A 20585-nucleotide genomic window follows, 5' to 3' on the forward strand; every position below is an offset into this window, starting at 1 on the left:
CTACCCAGTGTGGAAGACAGTCTTTTTTGGCTGCCTTCCGACCAAAACAACTCTCAGCTCCTCCAGCACCATGTCTGCTTGCATGCTGCCATACCTCTCACTATGACAATAGACTAAACCTCTGAAACTGTAAGCCAGCCCCCTAACCACAATGTTTTCTTTTATGAGAGTTTCCTTGGCCATGGTGTCTCTTCACAGCAATAAAACCCTAAGACAGGTGTGTGGCCTGCATACTGCATATGCCCCATGTGCCTGCAGTACTCTCAGAGGCCAGAGGAGGGCACCGGATGACCAGGATTAAAGTTACAAATGGTTATGTGCCATCATGTGGGTGCTATGAATCCAACCCAGGTCCTTGGCAAGAGCAGCCAGTGCTTTTAACTGTGGAGCCATTTCTTCGGTCTCTACTTATTTGTACTTTAAGACAGGGTCTTGTATAGCATCGGCTGACCTTGATCTCTCCAAGTAACTGAAAAGAATCTTGAACTCCTGATTCTCTTGCTTCCACCTCCCGAGTGTTGGGACTATCGACACATACCACACCACAGCCCTAAGTGTCTGTAAGCTTTATTTATGTGTCTCTCTGTTTGTGTCCATGTGAATTTATGTGTATCACATATGTTCAGCAACCCAAAAGAGACCAGAAGAGGGTGTCATAACCCTGGAACTGGAGTTGTGAGCAGTTATGTGGGTGCTAGGAACCAAACCTGGTCCTCTGCAAGAGCAGTAAGCACTCTTAACCACTAAGCCATCTCTGTAGCCCCATAAATGTCTTTGAACAGAAAACCATCTATTGACCCTAGATTGCCAGGGCCCCAATCCTACATCCCCTGGACCAATGGTTCAGACCATTTTCAGGCAAAGCTCACAGTACAAAATTGGGTATACTGAGAACTGACAGCACTGGTTTCAGAGACAGGAAATTCCAAATACCTTCTAATTAAAAAAACAAACAAAAACCCCTTACAATTGTGTGTGTGTGTGGGGGGGGGCAAATGTGCTACTGCATGTATGTAGTGGTTGGAGAATAACTTGAGGGCATAGTTTCTTTCTAAGTCCTAGGGATCAGACTAGGGTCATGGAAAATGTTACCACATCTACTGATCCGTCTCACCATCCCCACAGGGCTTAGAACATGGCCTAGGACCAGTGGACATTCACCCAACATATGACATTCCTCTCTATTGGCTTGGTTCCAACCCACCAACGCTATTCCCATAATAACACACCCAAAACCAACAGGGGCCGGAGGGGGCCTGAGTACAGTTTTAAAAAAAAGGATCAGCTTTTAATTTACAAGAGTTCTAGATGTACAGAATTCTCCCTTAAAAAATTGTTATACACAATAAATACAGTACAAAAAAAAATCTTTATCTTACAGTACTAGTTTTGTCTCCAAGATTTCAAAACGTGGCGTGGTGGGCTGGAGGCAAGAAGAATACAGGGAAGACTGCTTGGGAGAAGGAAGGAAGACCCCGTGTCTTGTTCCTCTGGAGGGATGGGGTTGGTGGGAATCGCTCTCTCTCTCGTGCGCGCACACACTCACACAGGATGACTCAGGCGAGTGCACGTTTGGATGGGATGCAGGTACTTTGGAACACTGGCTTGAGTCCCTGCTTCCTAATTTTCCAGGGACTGTGGGCAACAGGATGAGAGTCGAGCCTCTCTGAAGGTCTCTCCCAGCTCTCAGTGCCTTGGACAGTGATCCATGAAGCCAAACAGACAAGACCTTGTATTCAGATGTTACCAGTGCATCACCCTAGTAGCCCAGTCCTGGACAACACTCACGTATCCCCTGTCCTGGCTGTGCCAGGTGGACGTTGTACCTTATAGCCCACCTTCCCCTAGAAAACCCACACCCCATCCCAAATCTCTAGCCAACGTGGAAGCAGAAAGGTGGGGAGGCCTTTGTGACTCAAATAACTTAGGCAAGAATTGTCAGGGGAACTGGGTTAGTGCCCCTGGGAGGTGGAGGTTGGCTGTCAGGCTGCTCTCCTGGAAGTGGGGTTGGTGGCACCCGATAAGGGCTGCAGGAGCAGCCCAGTGTTATCTGTTCAACGTCCTGGCGCCGAGGCCACCATTGTGACTAGAGGGTGGGAAGGCGTCAGGCCTGTGCAGAGGAGCTGGGGATGTGGGGGTGCCAGGCGTGGGCCCCGTATGGGGGTATGGGCCTGCAGGTGTCCGGCCGGGGGCCTGCTGCAGGTTAAGGATGCTGTCGATGGCACTCTGCAAATGCTCAGTGAGTGTATCATCCTGCGGGCTGTCACTAGAGAAGCTGGCCTGGTCCACGTCCGGGGACTCAGACTTGCGTCGTTTGGTTGGGGGTAGCATGGGTGCTTCCCAACCAGATTCTGTGGGGCCTTGGCTAGTAGCAGAGGCTGGGGTCTCCGGGGGTGGTGGGCCGCCCTTCAGAACCCGCTGATACAATTCGTCCTCCACCGCTGCCAGCTCCCGGATCAGCCCACTGGTGGCTTCGTCTACCTTGGTGGGCAGTGGGGTGGGGCTGCCCGCACCCCGCGGCCGTCCCTGTGCACCCTCAGTGGCACTAGGATCGCCCATGTTTTCTCGGTAGGTCTTGCGCAGTGGTAGACGTGGGCAGGACGCAGGCACCGTGGGTTTGCGTACTGTGGGTGGGGGATGGTCCAGAGTGCCATTCATCTGTGCCTGGGTGGCAGGTGGGAGTGGGGGAGGAGCTGGGTGTGGCGGAGGTTCAGCCCCTTTTGCAGGGGTTGGAGCAGGCAAGGGCTGGTGTACAGGATCCAATGCAGTGTTGTGCACCACCTTGCTGAGCCCCGCCTCCTGCTTGATCTTGAGTTTGAGGCCAATGCGGCTCCGGGCCTCATAGGTCTTAATGGGTGGCCGGTTACGGGAGGGCATGGGGCCGTCCTCATCTGCGTCCAGGGATGAGGCGACAGAGGATGAGGATGAGGATGAGGACGTTGATGACAAGGAGGATGATGCCCGGGCCCAGGTCACTGAGGGGGAGCCGCCAGCTCCGCCATGCCGGATCACTAGCTTGGTGGGCGGGTGAGGAGGGGGCTGGGCAGATGTTCCAGATGTGGAGGATGAAGAAGATGGGCCGTGGCTGGGGAGCCGGTGACCCTCGGAAGACACTGGGACAGGGAAGCCAAGGGAGCGGGAGGAAGACACATACTCATCTGAAGAGTTGGGACAAAGAAAACCCATGGGGTCATTAGTTAGCTAAGATGACGGAGATACTTATACACTGAACATCTTATCTTCTGGTCCAGGGTGAGTCTAGACCAGTGGTTCTCAACCTGTGACTTGCAATCCCTTTGGGGGTTGAACAACCCTTTCATAGGGGCTGTATGTCAAATATCATGCATATCAGATATTTACATTACAATACACAACTGTAGCAAAATTGGTTATAAAGTAACAACGAAAATAACTTTTATGGCTGGGGGTCAGGAACTGTATTAAAGGGTGGCTGCCTTAGGAAGGTCGAGAATCACTGATCTAGATCAAGCTGATCCTTGAGTCACCCACTCTACAGGCTCCCTTTATCAACAACCCCAAGCCCTCCCTAAAGCTTCACTGCCCAACAAGGTTACAAGTGTGTGAAATGAACAATAAGAATTTAAAGCAAAAAGTGCAATCCCCAGCAGGGTGTAGCAGCCTTTATCTGTCGCCAAGGCTTCTCGGGAGGTTGATGGGAAGAATCTAGAATACAAAAGCCAGCCTGGGCACTTGGACCCTGTCTCTAGAAAAATGAAGTTTAAAACAAAGCAGGATTAGAGTGTAGCTCAGTGGTAGAGCCCCTGCCTAGAATCCCCCAGTGAGGGGCTGGGGGCGTGGCTCAGTGGTAGAGCCCCTGCCTAGAATCCTCCAGTGAGGGGCTGGGGGCGTGGCTCAGGGGTAGAGCCCCTGCCTAGAATCCCCCACTGAGGGGCTGGAGGTGTGGCTCAGTGGTGGAGCCCCCACCTAGAATCCCCCAGTGAGGGGCTGGGGGCGTGGCTCAGTGGTAGAGCCCCTACCTAGGAAACCCACTGAGGGGCTGGGGGTGTGGCTCAGTGGTGGAGCCCCCGCCTAGAATCCCCCACTGAGGGGCTGGGGTGTGGCTCCACAGTTCAGTCATAGCCTGGCTTGAGTTTAAACACTAGCACCTCAAAAATAAGTGCTCGCAGGTTATTTCCTTGTTTTCTATGTGTAGGCATGCCTACAGCTCCTGGCAGTTGTTTATAGCTTTGACGTATTCCTAGATTACCTATCAGACTTGTGATCATAAAGTCCTGCCTAGAGTCACTAGGTACATTCAGAAGACACATCACCTTCCTGTGACAGAAAGCCTTAGAACATATCCTGAAGGACACAGAAAGATCACAAACTAATGTCCTGACTCCTGCGAGGCCAGGGCTGGGGGAGTGGGAAGCTCAACGTTGCTGGCATAGTTGTTATTGTTTAAAGAGAATAATGGTGCTTGGAGCTGAATGCAGAAGGCTTAAGGGGTCTTCTGGAAAAGGCAGGGGCTGGGGTGTGACTCCATGCTTTCCTTGAAGAAAGGGGAAGGCTTACAAGATGCTTAAAGAGCAAGAGGGAAGGCTCATTCTTAAGAGTGGTAAAAGCAGGAGTTGGGGATTTAGCTCAGTGGTAGAGCGCTTGCCTAGCAAGCACAAGGCCCTGGGTTCGGTCCCCAGCTCCGAAAAAAAGAAAAGGAAAAAAAAAAAAAAAAAAGCAGAGAATGGGCACAGGGCCTTAGTCCCCCCCCCCCCCCCCTTTTCCTTCGGGCTGAGACTGACAGGAAAGCCCTTTATTCTAAAAGGCTAAGGAAGCAGGAGGTGCTCTCGCGCCCCCTGGTGGCGAAGAAAGGTAAAGCCACTCAACAAAATCCTGTTTTTGTAGACCAGACTGGACTCAAACTCTCAAGGATTACTGTGCTTCTGCCTCCCCTGTGCACCACCACATCAGGCTGCCTGCTAGAAATCTCAGCACCAGGTAGGCAGGGGATGCCTCATCCTCCCCTCCCCTCTCACCAGGTTTCTCCTTGGCGAGCTGCTTATCCAAGGCAAGGGTGGTCTTCTCCTCCTGAATGAACATTCGGTCGATCATAACCATCTCTGCGGAAGGACTGACTCTCTGTGGTGGGTTGAAGTAAAGGACGTATGAAAAAGAAAATGGGGGAAGAGAGGATACTGGCAGGATGTGATCAGGCTCAGACCATCTGCCTCCTTTCCGTCTTCCCGCCCAGCTAAGAGACCGCACCACCCCGACAAGAACAGTTCACAGCAGGGGAGGGACCCCAGCAGCTTGAGACTCCTACCCTGGACTCTTCCAGAAGCAAAAGCCGATATTTATTGAGCATGGCCTGGGTACGTTTGAGCAGCTGCGTAGAGACAGTCTCAAATTCTTCATCCACTGGAGGAAGAAAAGCCACATGGGGGGTAGGGGAGGGGGGTATGAGTAGGTGACACAGGGAACTTGTGGCCAACTGCAGGCAAGCACGCAATGCTCAACCCATTCCACACTCTGTGGCCTGAATACTGAGGGCTGGTGGCTGAGCTAAGGGCACTTGAGGATATTGGGGGAGAGCAGTGGGGAAGCCTCACCTTTATGGTAGTCATTGGGGGAGGGGAGGGCGCCTTGGTAGACATGGTAGGGCAGGAGGCGATGGAGGGCGTCCTCAAAGGAGGGGAAAGCTGTCTTGTAATCAGGGTGCAGGACAGAACCCTGATGTTTGTGCAGATGCTCCAGGAAGCTGTGGGTGGGGTTAGACCACACATACAGAGCTGGGGGTGAGGGCCAGGGACACTGATCCTGGACCTCAGCCCAAGCTACACACTTAACACTGCAAAGGCGCCAATCTGGCTCCCTGCCTTCCATTTGTCTCATGGATTCCCCGGCTATGGACCAACAGTTAACAGAGGGGGAAAGAGAAGCCTGGGAAAGTAAGGGGACATCACTCCCGCTTAGAGGATCCAAAGGAGAAAGGGAGGAATTGGGAGTGAGGTGGGAACCTTAAGGTCCATGCTATTCTGCCTCCTGCCACCAGCGGGCAGGATCTCGCCACAGCCTCTGGCCTAGGAAAGTGTGTAGGGATAGGGGTTGCATAGGCGCGGGTTAGGTTAAGAGTTTACTCATTTTCTCCTTGTGGTTTTCTACAGAATCCCTACTACAGTAGGCTTGGTTTCCCTATCACACGACCACGTTTCCATCAGACAAGCCTAGAAGATCAGCCCTCTGGCACCATGGGGCAGATTTCCTGATATGTTTATTTGCTGTGATCTTGGAACCCACACAGTGAGTGCTTACAAACACTGTGGTGGGAGAAGAACAGGAGAACACCATTTATTTCTCCAAAACAGCTCAAAGGCCAGCCATCTTGCTACCTATTCAATGAACAGAGGCCTATAAAACGTCAAACTTGTGTGCACCTAACTCACAGGCCTGCCTGGACACGCCTGGAATCTATTCACACATTCACTTTCTTCCCCACCACACCTGACAAGAACTGTAGAATCAGTGACCCTGACATTGAACTGTAGAATCGGGGGGCCTGATGTCAACAGCCTGCAAGGTCCCCTCACTGACTTCACTTCTATCTTACCCTTGGCAGAAGGAAAACTGAGATCAAAGGGGAATCCACACACTGGTTGGAGCGGTGCTTTGAGGAGCGGTGGGAGTGGGGCAGATATGTTGGGGTAGGTAGCTGTACTCACCAGGCTTCTTTGCTGGGTTGCAGAAGGGGCTGTTTCTTCAGGCTACCCAACTTGCTGTCATACTGTGGAAGGAGGAAAGACCAGTGACAGTGTTGCTAGGAAGAAGCCTCCTCAGCCTTCTCAGCCTACATCCTCCCTCTAGCCAAGGACATAGATGGTAAAGGAAGCTGGCCCCAGCTACAGCGTCCCTGTCCATCAAGAGAAACCTGGTGGGAATGCCAGGTGTGATGTTATATGCCTGCACCCTGGTTAGCCTTAATTGTCAACCTCACATTGCCTCGAGCCACCCAAGGGAAGCCTTCACTGATGTCTGGCCTTTTGGGGATTATCTTGATTAATTGAGAGCCCAGCTTTTTGTGGATGGCACCATTCCTAGACAAGGTGGTCCTAAGCTTTGTAAGAAAGCTTACTGATCAAACCAGTGAGCAGCATTCCTCCATGGTCTCTGCTTCAGTTCCGGCCCTGGCCTCCCTCAGTGACAGACTGAATGTGTAAGCTAAATAAACCCTTTCCTTCCCTAGGCTTTTGTAGGTTACAATCTTTTGTTGTTGTTGAGACAGTGTTTCTCTGTTACAGCTTTGGCTGCCCTGGAACTCCACTCTGTAGAGTAGGTTGGCCTCAAACTCAGAGATCCACCTGCCTCTGCCTCTGAGTGCTGACTGGGATCAAAAGTGTGTGCTACACCATCTGGCTGGCTAGAGTCTTATTATCATAGCAACAGATAGCAAACAGGACAGCTGGCACTTGGGAAGCACAGGTAGGAGTTCAAGGACAGCCTCAGATACAAGACACCTTCACCACCAAGGACAGAAGAGGCAGATGGACAGCTATGAGTTCAGGTCAGCCTGGTTTACTTAGTGAATTCCAGGCCAGTTAGGGCTACCAGGATCCTGCCTCAAATAGAGAGGAAGGAAAGAAAGAAAATTAAAAAAATGAAGAAAAGGATAGAGGGAGTGAGGGAAGGAAGGACAGAGTACAAGAAAACAAATCTGCTTGGGATATGTGGCCTAGGCTGTGGGAAAAGGCTATTAGCAAGTAGGTACAAACCCTTGGGTCGCCCATTGGTGTAGGATAGGTCTCATCTGTTGGCCTTTGAATCTCATCATGATCAATATCCTTCCTTGTCTCCTCTCTCCCTCTGCTGAGTCTAGTGTTGATATCCTTAGTTTATGATACTGGTCTGTTCAAACTTTTTACTATGCCAAGGGTCAAATCCAGGGGTTTGTGCAAGTCATGCCCCTAGCCCCTCACTGGAGGATTCTAGACAGGAGCTCTACCACTGAGCCACGCCCCCAGCCCCTCACTGGGGGATTCTAGGCAGGGGCTCTACCACTGACCCACGGCCCCAACCCCTCACTGGGGGATTCTAGGCAGGGGCTCTACCACTGAGCCACGCCCCCAGCCCCTCACTGGGGGATTCTAGGCAGGGGCTCTACCACTGAGCCACGCCCCCAGCCCCTCACTGGGGATTCTGGGCAGGGGCGCTACAGTCCTACCCCCCATTTAAAGTGCTGTATTGGCGGTTCACCTGTGACCCTACAGAGATCCACACACCTCTGCCCCTGGCTAGCTCTTATCACCATCTTAGCCGCCCTTGCCCAGTGTCCTATCTTCACCTCTCTCCTGCCAGCTCACTCTTCAATCTCTAGATGCGTACTTACCTGCATCGCTGGGGACTTCCCTGGCCCAGACACAGTAGCTTTGGCCACACTCAGGGTTGGAAGGTTGCTGGCAAAAGCTTTGTTTTCGGCAGGAAGTAGAGGAGGGAGACCTGGGGTGGGGTGAGGAAAGGAGAGGGCCAAGGAGTCACTGACATGAAGGACTTTCCACTGTGAGCCCCCTTCCCATCCCGCAGCTCTCCCACCAGTGCCTCATTCCTGAGACCTGGGCAGTCCACCCTCCTTCCTCTACCTGTTGGTACCAGGAGGGTGGGGTGACACCCTGGGCTCTGGTACACAGTTCTACCCAACCCCTTTGCCTAGGCAGGCTCCTCACCCTACCTGTGGTGGCCATAGGTGTGGAGGCTGGGGCATGGCTAGAGGCAGCAGGAGTCCCAGGTGGTGCCTGTCCACTGACTAGCACAGAGGCAGTAGGACTGGTGAGGGTCCCCAGGGTGGTGGATGTCTGTGGGGTGGTGGGAGTACCCCCAGCCTTATTCTGGAGAATAATCCCAGATGGCACCTGAGGAAGGGTAGGTAGTTGAGGGGTGGGACATGGGATCACAGTGGGGTGGCCAGATGCACTAGGGAAAGGTGTGGACACATAGTACGCAAGGCAGGGAAAAGCAAGGGGCCAGCTTTGGGAAGTGGGGGAGTTAGGCGTCCCTGCTGACGGTTACCTGGTGGAATCGTTCCAGAAGTGCTTTTGGCTGGGGCAGCGCTGGGAAGGGGGCAGTTACCATCTGGAAGGTCCGAGGTGGTGGAGGAGGGGGTGCCGTGGGCTCAGGGACCAAATGGAGGGCTGGTGGTGGAGTGGGGGACTTATGGGGTCCCTGGCCTGGTGGGAACTGGAAGTCAGGGGGTGTGGGGACTGGCAACCTGGTAGAAGGCTCAGAGGAGGAGGCCACTGCGGAAGGGGTGGAGGCAGGAGGGAGGTGGGAGGCTGGGGGCAATGGGCCCTCAGGAGGCTGGGATGGGGGTCGCAGAGGGGGCTGGGGTGGGCCTGGGGCTGTGGGGGCTGGGGTGCTGGCTGGTGGTGGGGCACCCAATTGATTCTGGATGACAAAGATGCCAGGTAGAGTTGGGGGACCCTGGGGTGGAGGGCAAGGGTGCAGGGTAGGCTCGGAGGGTGGGCAGGTCAGGCTCTGGGGCTGGGATGGAGGGCGTGAGTGGGGTCTCGAGGGTGGGCGGGAAGGGGGCCTGGCAGGGTGTGGGGAGGGCATGTGGGGACTGTCTCCCAGGGGGGCCTGGTGAGGTAGTGATGGGGAGGAGGCAGGGCCAGGGGCTTTCAGTGGAGCAGCTGCTGGGATCTGTGTAGAAGAGGGAGGCAGAGGCAGAGTCAGGCTCATATTAGCCTTGGCTTCCATTTTCCCACGACACTGTAACCCAAGCCACCCTTCACCCAGACTTCAATATCCCACCCAAAAGCTCCATTCTCTGCCTGTCCCAGTCCTGCCCGTGGCAGGACCCCACTGCGACTGCTCATCTTTCCTAGCTCACGTCACCTGGCCACCCTTGCACCCTTTCTTCCCCACACCTCTGTCCCCAAACACCTTCCACCTTGGTCTTCCCTCTGATCTTCCCTGCAAGGTCCCATGCACACCCCGCCCAGCAGATGAAGGCAAGCCCTGCAGGGTATGCGGGTTGGCGGCAACAGAGGAAGCGGTGGCAGGGACATTGGGAGTGGGGGCACCACAAGCTGCTGAGCAGGAGGCAAGAGGAGCACAGCACAGGGAGGAGCCTGCATAACATCACACAGACACCACTCAGGACATGTGGCTGCTGGCCAGTGTGGGGGGCTTCGTGACACAGGAGCAAGGACAAAGGGCAATAGGAATGGCCAACCATGGGGAATGGGGGTGTGGGTGGATGTTCTGGGCACTGCACTTGGGACCTGGGCCCTTTTGCCTGTTTCAGTGTGCCCATGGCCTCAGCTGTGTGTGTGTGTGTGTGTGTGTGTGTGTGTGTGTGTGTGTGTGTGTGTGTGTGTGTGTGTGTATTGTACTTCCAGATGGTGCCTGAGCCATCAGCCATACTACCCACCGTCCTCTTTCCTATGCCGGCCTCGGCCATAGTCTGACCCCTTGAAACTGTCTTCAAGTCATGACTTTGGCAGGCACTGTGCAACCAGTGAGTGCCAGCTGTGTACCCAAGACTGGGCCAGCATCTGGACAGTGACCTACAGCACGGGCCAGGCCACCAGCACTGGCTAATGGGATGTCTCACAGCATGGCTTGCTCTCACCTACTTCACAGGTAAGTGGGTAGGACTGACAGCTGCTGAGGGAGAGGGAGTCCATCGCCAAGGAGAGGCACAGCTTAGACTGAAAGTCCTCTTATGGCTCCAGCCCTGCTCACAGCCTCATAAAACTACCCACTGATGGGAAGCTCCGTGTGTAAGATCCAGGATCAAGGGTTAGCAAGATGGCTCAGCAGCTAAAGACCGGCTGCCAAGTCTGATGCCCCGAGTTTGATCCCCAGAACCCATATGGTGGGAAGAGAGAACCAACTCCCACAAGCTGTCCTCAAACCTCCACATTTCACATGCCAGGCACATGGGCACACACAAGGACCCAAGACCAGAGAGCCTGAGAACTCCCACTCTATGCCAGTAGCTCGCGACCTTCCTAATGCTGTGACTCTAATACAGTTCCTCATGTTGTCCTGATCCCCAGCCATAACGTTATCTTGTTGCTACTTCATAATTGTAATTCTGCTACGGTTACAATGTAACTATCTGAGATGCAGAATAGCTGAGATGACCCCTGTGAAAGGGTCAGGCCACCCCAAGGGGTCACAACCCACAGGTTGAGAACCACTGTTCTACACCAAGAGGCAATCTGCAGCTTAAGCTTTCCTGCCTTGACCTGTGCATGGAGTCAGTCACCAGAGCATCTGACCTCTATCTAAGTCTGGGACACTTTGAGCAACCCTTCCAAGCTCAGCACCAATTAACTTCTGGCAATGAAGAGGTACAACGCACCTATTACAAAGTAGAGCAAGCAACCAGTCTCTCCCCCTCCCTACAGCGCTGCCAGCTCCGAGCAGAGAACACATCAACAGCTCTGGGCTTGCCAACAGGACAAAGGGACTGTTCCCTAACAATCCTGCACACCGCAACAATTCAGGGGAATGTCAAAGCTTTACTTCCTGGGAATGTGCTTCAGTTGGTAGCTGGTCAGTCTACTATGCACAAAGACTTGGGTTAGATCCCCACTACTACATTAGCCTAGCACATGGTTCAAGGGTGCAGTAGATCCCAGCACTTGGGAGCTTCGGGCAGGAGGATCAAGAGTTCAAGTCACCCCCAGCTAAACAAAAGAAACTTTTAGTTATTGTTTCTCTGGGATTACGCAATACAAAAAAACTGGAAGGGACATAGGGACAGGGCAGGGCAAGGCAGACATGTCCTAATGTCCTTTAAAATTTTACATTGTTGCAGGTCTGTATGTCTAGCCCACAGAGGCCAGAAGAGGGCGCTGGATCCCTTGGAATATTTTTTGATACTGGGATATTTTTTGATTAGTTTATTCAATCTTCCCACAAATGATACAATATTTGTTTCACCTTTTTTAACCTTTCTTTTTCTGTTTTTGTTTTTGTTTTTTTTTCAAGGCAGGGTTTCTCTACATAGCTCTGGTTGTCCCAGAACTCACTCTAGATCAGGATGGTCTTGAACTCACAGAATCCACCTGCTTCTGCCTCCTGAGTGCTGGAGTTAAAAGTGTGTAAAGTGTGTACCACCGCTGCCCGGCTTTTTTTTTTTTTTTTTTTTTTTTTTTTTTTTTTTTGTTACAAGTGCTTGCCACTCATCCAGAGGACTCAAGCTTGGCTCAACACCCAAACCGGCAATTCACAACCACCTGTAAGTGCAGCTCCCGGGTACCTGACATCTCTGATATCCTTAGGCAAACCCAACCACGGACACAAACCCACACAGGCATCAGCTTAAAGCGACAGAATCATTTATAAAAAGAGAAAACAGATGGTAACTCAGTGGAAGAGTGTGTGCTTAGAATGTACATGGCCCTGGGTCTGTACCTAGCACTGGAGAAGAAAACAGGGTTAGAGACAATGAAGAGGAATAGCAAGGCCAACCTGGGCTGTGGAGTGAGTTTACAGTTAGCCTAGGCAAATTTGAGATACTGTCTCAAAATAAAGAGTAAAAGAGGCTGGAGAGATGGCTCAGAAGAGCACTGTGTGCTCCTCCTGAGGACCCAGCTTCAGGTCCCAGCAGCCACATGGAGGCTCACAACCCTTCTTTACTCCAGTTTCAGGGGATTGGACCGCATCTTCTGACTCCCCTGGGCACCAGGTTATTTATGTGGTAAATGGAGACATAGATGTGGGCAAACACCTATCCATAGAAAGTAGATAAATCTCGAAAGGATGAAAGGAAGGAAGACAGACAGCCTCACCCTTGCTCACAGGGACATCCACTGTGGCCTTATTTACAAATGGAAAAACCACAGTATAACCTGGTGTAAGAGCAAATTGGTGTTCTGGTGCCCAAGAAAACTTAGTTCTTTTCATTATCCCACATGACTTTCCAGAGAATGACCACATGGGGGCGTAAAAGAGCTACATAAAACAGGACTTTGGCGGAGTAGGTGTTTAAACTGGTTTCTGAATGCAGTCAAAAGCCCACAGACCCAAGTTCAAACCTTGGAATCTACAGGCGTGAAAAGAGAACAGACGCTAACCTTCGCAGTCTCTCTAAAGGTTCTCTAATTATGTATACGCAAAATAAATGTGAGAATAGGTTTAAAACATATCAAGTGCTGTATAGAACTGAATCAGGTAGCAGTCCCGTGTACACAGTAAATCTGATAGCTTTGCTAACAGTACAATGTGGGTTTTTTGTTTGCTTGTTTTTGAGCTGGGTCTCATTTTGGCCTCCGAAGCGCTTCAATTCTAGATGTATAACACTACATCTGGCTGATCCAATAGGTAAAGAGAAAATTTCCCCCAGAGCTGTATACTGCACTAAAATCCTAGGATTAAATTTTAAAATCTTATGGGGCAGGAGGTAACATGTGCAACCTAGTTTAAAAGGATGCAAGTAGGCAAAACAAACAAACAAACCAGAATTTGTACTAAAAAAAGGCAAACATTAAAGGAAGACAGAAACGCAGAGGCAGACAGATCAACAAATCCAAGGTCAGCCTGGTCCACAGATCAAGTTTCCGGACAGCCAGGGCTACACAGGGAGACGCTGTATGGCCTGGGGAGAAGATGGATAGTGGCTGGTGAGGGGCTCAGTGTTTAAGAGCACTGCCTGCTCTTCCAGAGGACTACGGTTTGATTCTTAGCACCCACAACAGTTCACACTTGTATGTGGTCACCAGGGATACAAGTGGTGGACATACATACATGCAGGCAAAACCACCCATACACATTAAAAATAAGTCCAGTAGAAAACACTCACCGCCAGATTCTAAAACACCCTTATCCTTGCCACCTATCCATATTTAACCCCCACCCCAGGACTAGTTTCTGTGACCAGGAACTCCCCAGAAATGAACATATGTCACTTCCGAGACTGACATAAGCAGGCTTCAACTCCCACCCAGAGCTGGTTCTCACTACTCATGTGCTGGGGGGAAGCCAACCACAGCTTGCTGTGACCTGTCCCTTCAGACGCCCACACAGGCTGAGCTGGGAGACAGGTTTACCAGCCTCAACAAGCCTTTACATGACTGCAGCCCTGCCTGACACCTTTCTTATTTCTTGATTTGAGAAAAGAGTCTCATGTAGCCCAGGCTGGCCTGGAGCTCACTATACAGATCAGGCTGGTCTTGAACTCATAACTCTGCCTGCCTCTGCCTTCTAGGTGCTGGGATTCAAGGCTTGAGCCTTGACTGCTAAGTCTCATGTCCTGTAGGCTAAACTGGAACGTACTCTATAAGGCCAGGATAACCTTGAACCTGAGTCTTCCTGCCTTTGACTCCCAAGGGGCAGGCAGGCTTGCAGGTGTGAGCCACTACAATTATTTGCCTCACTTCTTTTCATTAAGAGCTATCTCAGTGTTGGTCAAGCCTGATGTAACACAGCATACAAAAAACTAGCAAGTAAGCTGAGCGGTGGTGACGCACTCCTTTAATCCTAGCTCTCAGGAGGCATGGGCAGGTGGATCTCTGTTTGAGGCTAGCCTGGTCTACAGAGTAAGTTCCAGGACAGCCAAGACTACACAGAGAAAGCCTGTCTCAAGGGAGGGGAAAAAAAGCCCTTTAGACAGGTGAGTTTGTGCACATGTCCTAGCCCCATAAAGTAGCTGCTATCATTATCATCCTTACCTGAGTGGTAAGGAAACTGATGCAAAGAGAAATAAGCAAGTTGTAAAGGGACAGAAGTGCTGGCAGATGCTAGAGCGTTCCTCTCAACGCCCCACAATTCCCTCGGACCAAGGCTTGTCAACTACATGCATTGCCAGTTAGGGGCATTCACAGGTTGTGGCCAGCAGGATTGAGCTGGAGAGCTGGCTCGGTGGTTAAGACCACTGCGGCTTGCCCAGAGGATCCAGGTTCTGTTCCGAGCACCTGTCATCAGGTGGGTCACAACTGTAATGCCAGCTCCAGGGGTCCAGTCCCTCAGACCTGAGGGCACACAACCACAGCAGACACAAGCAAACTCCTTTTCTTTTTTTTCCTTTTTTTCGGAGCTGGGGACCGAACCCAGGGCCTTGCGCTTGCTAGGCAAGCGCTCTACCACTGAGCTAAATCCCCAACCCCACAAGCAAACTCCTAATATGTGTGGAGTTTCACACATCAGCTCATCCGTCCAACCTAAGCCCTCTTCCCCACTCTCAATCTAAATGGAAGAAAAGCATTGTTCAAGTTTACGTGACAGGCAACCTGTATGTAAAACCACGGCTGTCCAAGGGCCAAACCCACACTGACTTTGCCATCCATACCCTTGCCAATATATGATCTGAAGACTCACTTCCCTCACATCCAGATAGTGTCCACAAATCAACAAGAACCCATGTTGGAAAATGGCAAAGGACAGCAACAGTTTCCCAGAACAAATCACTCTCAAACGTATACAAACTTGCCTCATTTCAGTGACAACAAAAAGAAACACAAAAAATCAATATGAGGCGCTTCTTTTTTTTTTTTTTTTTTTTTTAACAACCGCCACACTGGCCACCTCGATACACTAGTGAGGCTGGAAGACAGGTGCATGCTACGCTGCTGGCAAAGCCAAACAACAGTCCACAGAGGGCAGCTTGGAGACAGCATTACAATAGAAGGCCAAAAAATTCAGTTTAAAGAACTTATTCTAGATTATGTGTGGTAGAATACAGACTTGTGGGCCCAGCAACTTGAGACACTGAGGCAGAAGGACCACAGATTAAAGACTTCCCCGGTCAACTCAACAAGTTGACTCTCAAAATAAAAATGTTCAAAAGGCTTGTGATAGATCTTAGTACTAGGAGCTTGCCTAGAGTCTACCAATAAGGGGAATCCCCTGCCTAGACTCCCCCGGTGAGGGGCTGGGGCGTGGCTCAGTGGCAGGATGCCTACTTTGCATGCACAGAACTCAGTTCAAACCCCAGACCACAAAATAATTCATGTTGCAAAATGTCACACAATGCTGTTACCTGTGGCCTCGTTCATAACAAGACCAGGAATGATTTTAGAAGCCTTGTTGATGGACAAGGACTGGCAAAAAAAAAAAAAAAAAAAAAAAAAAAAAAAAAAAAAAAAAAAAAAAAAAAACCAAACCAAACCAAACCAACCCAACCCAACCCATACCTGCACAATGGTCTGCTACACAGTCATGTGGAAGAATAAAAAGCAGCCACTGAGGTCATGTTTAAACAACAGACACAAGGTGTGAGCTTCACCACAGCACTCCACTGCATCTTATAAAACTGGAAGGCAGAGCATTCATGTATGGTCATGCTCACACTCACATTGAAAAGGAAACACAAGAGCCCTGTTCAGGAGCAGCAGAGGATTTCAGTATGGTTCTTCTGGTTGTTGTAGAGACTGGGTCTCATGTAGCCCACCAGGCTGGCCTCAAACTCCCTATGTAGCCCAGGATGGCCCTGATCTTATTGCACCACCCCCCTCGTGACTTAATGTACTTGTCTAGAGCTGGACTCTCCCAGGGCTGGCCCTGGTCTTGGATGTGCACTGTGGCCAGGGGACATTGAGGGAATATGAGGGTGAAGAACAAAGGACAGCGTGTCTCCCAAGGCAGCAAGACAGAGGCAGGTAGGGCAGAGCGAGCAGGGAGCTGAGGCCAGGCTGCCAGGATGCATCTACCTGGGGAGCTGGAGCTGGGGAAGCCCGGTTGTCGGGGGTCTGAGCGCCAAGGCCAGCTCCTTTGGTGACGGGCGTGGCCAGGGCTGGGTCTTGGGCAGGAGGCGGGGCGCTGACTATGACGGAGGCAGGCACCGAGAGGTGGGGACCCTCTGTAGAGAGGGGCTGCTGGCTCCTCTCCTGCAAGGGGCCACCCACACAGGGTCAGATGGCCCCCAGAGGCCACGGGCTCCCATCTGAGTCTGCCACCCCCACTCCATCTCATGGCGAACAGTTGACAAGAGGTGCAGGGCAGGCAGACCCTAGAACCTTTGTCTGCCCACCCTCTAGTGTTCCGTCTGTCTGCCTATCCATCATTCCACCCACCAGTCACCATCCCATCTATATCTTACACACACCCTCACTGAGATGCTCTCCCTGGTCTGTGAGATCACCAGGTATGCCCCTCCCAGCCTGTCAGTTGGCCTACCAGTCTGCCCTACCTTGTGGGCATCCCCAAGAGCCCCCACTAGCCGCCTCAGCTGCCGCTCAACCTCATTCCCTCCCTCAATACTCCCCCATACCTGGGGCAGGAACATCTGGAGGGAATCCTGAGTGAGGATGGCCGTTGTGGCCGCAGGGGGCGCCTGCCCCAGGACTATCTTCTCTGGGCTGGATGCCAGGCCTGGGCTGGCCTGAGGAGGGGTGGCCTGAGGCTGGGTGGCCGCCTGTGGAGTAGGGGCCTGTGGAGGCTGCTGTGCCGGTGACTGTTGGAGACCCATAGGCAGTGGTGTGGTGACAGCAGGGGGTACCTGGGTGGCAGGTTGAACGGCCAGAACAGGTGTGGCTTCCCCAGTGGTGGCAGCTGGGGTTGAGGGCTGCACTAGCCCATCAGGTGTGTTAAGCATGGCCACAGCACTGGGAGGCAGGGTGACACCCTGGAGGACGGTGGTGGCTGTGGGGCCAGTGGGAGCTGGCTGGCTCTGAGTGGGCAGGCTGCCAGTGGCCAGCGACACAGGCATCTGGAAGAGGGCAGGCTGGCCCACCTGGATGGGAGCTGCAGAGAGGATGTGCGCAGCGCTGTGTGCCCCAGAGTGGGGTGCCAGCACTGGGCCCAGACTTAGTGGGCCTGCCAGGTTCTGGTTGGTGAGGATTGGGTTGGCAATGAGCTGTCCACCTGCATGTGGTGCTGCGGCTGTGAGGATCTGGCCTCCCACGTTGGCAGGCAGGGCAGAAAGTGACTGGGGTAGTTGTACAGCCGAGGTGCCTGGCAGCAAGAACTGGTTCTGGCCAGGCAGCATGTGCTGGGCTGGGATCACGATGCTACTGCCTTGATTGAGGAGGTGGACGCTCATGGGTTTGCTGAGGGCCCCGGGTGGCTGTGGCGGGGCTGTCCCCGTGGTGGTGACTGGTGGCTGCTTGAATACATTCGCCTGCAAAGCCGGTGCTGGGAAGCTAGACAGCACCACGTTCTGACCAGCTTTGCCTGCGGCCATAAAAGTCAGGTTCTGGGGGGCCTTAGGCTGCTGGGGCAAGGTGCCTGGCTCACCCTGGATGGTAAGGGTGGCTCCCGTGGGGGTGAAGGGCTTGGGGGTCAGCTGGTAGAGTTTGGGGGGCAGTACCCCTGCAGGCTTGGGCTGGATGGGCGTAGGGGTTCTGTGTAAAATCACATTGGGTGCTTGTACCAGTGGTGACGTGCCAAGGCCCGGGGCCACCGCCAGCGGCTGTCCCGAGGGTGCCCCACTGGCTGCTGCAGTGGCAGACCCTGTCCCGGCAAAGACTGAGTTCCCGTTGAGTGTGGTGGTCACTGCGGCTGGAAGATTTTTCTGGATGACTAGGCCGGCTCCCTGGGGGGACACGCCGGCAGATGCCAGTGTCACTGGCTCTGAAGGACCAGCTGCGGAGGCCAGGTAGCCACTGACAGGCACCTGCTTTGCCAAGAGCTGGGAGGTGGGTGGATTGAGAGCCATGACGGGCTGGCCCACCACTTGAATAGGTGCCAGACCCAAAGTGGCTGCTGTAGCGCCCCCAGGACTGCCATTGGGAAGGCCCTGGAGGCCTTGAATGGGCTGAAGGGTCACATTGCCCAGGCCCACGGGCTGTAGAAAGGGCTGGACGCTCAGGGCCTTGTTGACCACATCCTGGGGTGGCACCAAGGCCTGGTGGGTAAGTACAGTGGGCGGGGCTTGCAGCCCCAGCAGATCTGCGCTGCCTGGGAAGAGAGCCTGGGGCCCTGCAGTCACTGCAGCAGCTCCTGCAGCTCCAGTAGCACCTGCCCCGCCGTCAGCGGGCTGTAGGGTGGGCAGCTGGAAGGGGCCCAGGTCCAGTTCAGCCTCAGCCTCCAGGGTCTGCTCTGTGATGTTGGCCTCCTGAAGACTCTGCTGAAGAATGTCACAGGGCTGGTCTGGGCCCCCGCCGCCCCCTCCACCTCCTCCTGCTGCAGGGGAGCCCAGGATATCATCTTCTAGGAAGTCCAGGTCCACGCTGGGGGCAGGTTGGCTGGGCTCAGGGTTCAGGTGGTTGCCGGCAGCTTCCTGCACATGGAGCTGGAGGCAGTCAAGAGAAGAAGGCAGTGCTGAGGTCAACAGAGGTTTCTGTCAAGACCACCACAAGAACTTTCCATCTAAAAGTGACCAGGCACAGACCAAACCCTGGCTCAGTTGCAGGCTTCACTGTGCAACCTGCCGCTTGCTTAACCTGACCTCGGTTTCCCCATCTGCACCTATAAGCAGCAGGTGCTAGGAACCCGGCAATGACCGTGAGGAGAGTGCTCAGCGGGTAAAAGCACTGACGGCCTGAGTTCTATCCCAGGTCCCAGTGTGGAAAGAGGGAACTCTTGACATCTTAGAACTGTCCTTATGCCTCTACACGCGAGCCATGGCATGTGTGTGTCCCAACTCACACACACATACACACCATGTTAATAAGCAAAAGGTTTTCTTCTTTTCTTTTTTTAAGTAAAGAGCCTCATTATGTAACCTGGCTGACCTGCAGCTTACTATATAGACCAGAGTAATCTTGAACTCATGGAGATCTGCCCGCAGTTTTTAAAGTCAACTGGACCATGGCTCAGCAGATACAGGCAATTGCACGCAAACTCGACAACCTGAGATCCCCAGAGCCCAGAAGGAGGTAGGAGAAACCTGACTCGGGGAGCTGTTCTCTGACCTCCACACCTACGCTGTGGTAAACTCGAGTGTACAAGCACGTGCGCATGCACACACACACACAGGCACGCACAACATAGGTAAAATGAGCAAACAAACAAATAAATAAAACTACAGCTACAGAGACCCACGGTACTCATTTGTGGTTCGGATACCCCTCACTTCTAATCTTCTTTTCTGGAAGGGGGAGGTTGAGACAAGGTTTCTCTACTTCATCCTGACTATCTTTGAACTTGCTATATACATCACGCTGACCTTAAACTCCTAGATCTCTCCCTCGGTATGGTGGGATTAAAGGTATGTACTATTAGAATGGGCTCTGAATCTCTTCTTTTGAGATAAGGCCTCATGTAGTCTAGGCTGGTCTCGAGCAGATTACATAGCTCAGGATGACCTTGGGTTTGTCCAGATTAGAAAGAACTAACCTAGTGTAGCCTAGGCTGACCTTGAACTTGCTCTATAGCTAAGGATAGCTAACATTTTTGGGGGGTGGATGGTGGTAGTGGATTTGTTTGTTTTTCAGGAATGAGTTTCTTTATGTAGCCTTGGCTGTTCTGAAATTTGCTCTGTAGAACCAGGCCTTGAACTCACATCCGCCTCCTGAGTGCTGATACTAAAGGTATACAGCACACCACCAAGCTGACTTGTTTTTAATATATATTTTATGTGTATATGTGTGCCTCTGTGTATTTAGGCACAACATATATGTGCCTGGCATCTATGAAGGTCAGAAGAAAGTCAGACTCTCTAGAACTGGAATTACAGACAGTTGTGAGCTACCATGTGGGTGCTGGGAACCAAACCTTATTCTTCTGCCAGAGCAGCCATTGTTGTT

General features: G+C 52.5%; 1 protein-coding gene across 7 annotated transcripts in view; it reads right to left on the reverse strand.

Moving 5' to 3' along the window:
- Nucleotides 1-1261: 1261 nt before the first annotated feature.
- Bicra (BRD4 interacting chromatin remodeling complex associated protein) overlaps nucleotides 1262-20585 on the reverse strand; it is a 73759-nt gene continuing 54435 nt past the window's right edge. For 5 of the 7 annotated variants that reach the window (XM_087652253.1, XM_087652246.1, XM_087652222.1 and 2 more), the window contains 10 exon segments: nucleotides 17168-19129; nucleotides 16608-16784; nucleotides 9016-9645; nucleotides 8678-8858; nucleotides 8339-8448; nucleotides 6678-6739; nucleotides 5568-5716; nucleotides 5282-5376; nucleotides 4995-5097; nucleotides 1262-3158 (listed from right to left, as the gene is read on the reverse strand). In XM_087652253.1, coding sequence (XP_087508379.1) covers nucleotides 2047-3158; nucleotides 4995-5097; nucleotides 5282-5376; nucleotides 5568-5716; nucleotides 6678-6739; nucleotides 8339-8448; nucleotides 8678-8858; nucleotides 9016-9645; nucleotides 16608-16784; nucleotides 17168-18553 — 4005 coding nt within the window. In that variant the 5' untranslated portion in view covers nucleotides 18554-19129 and the 3' untranslated portion in view covers nucleotides 1262-2046. 7 annotated transcript variants of the gene reach the window in all.

This window comes from Rattus norvegicus, chromosome 1, assembly GCF_021556685.1.
Source record: "Rattus norvegicus strain SHRSP/BbbUtx chromosome 1, alternate assembly SHRSP_T2T, whole genome shotgun sequence".
Taxonomy (NCBI): domain Eukaryota; kingdom Metazoa; phylum Chordata; class Mammalia; order Rodentia; family Muridae; genus Rattus; species Rattus norvegicus.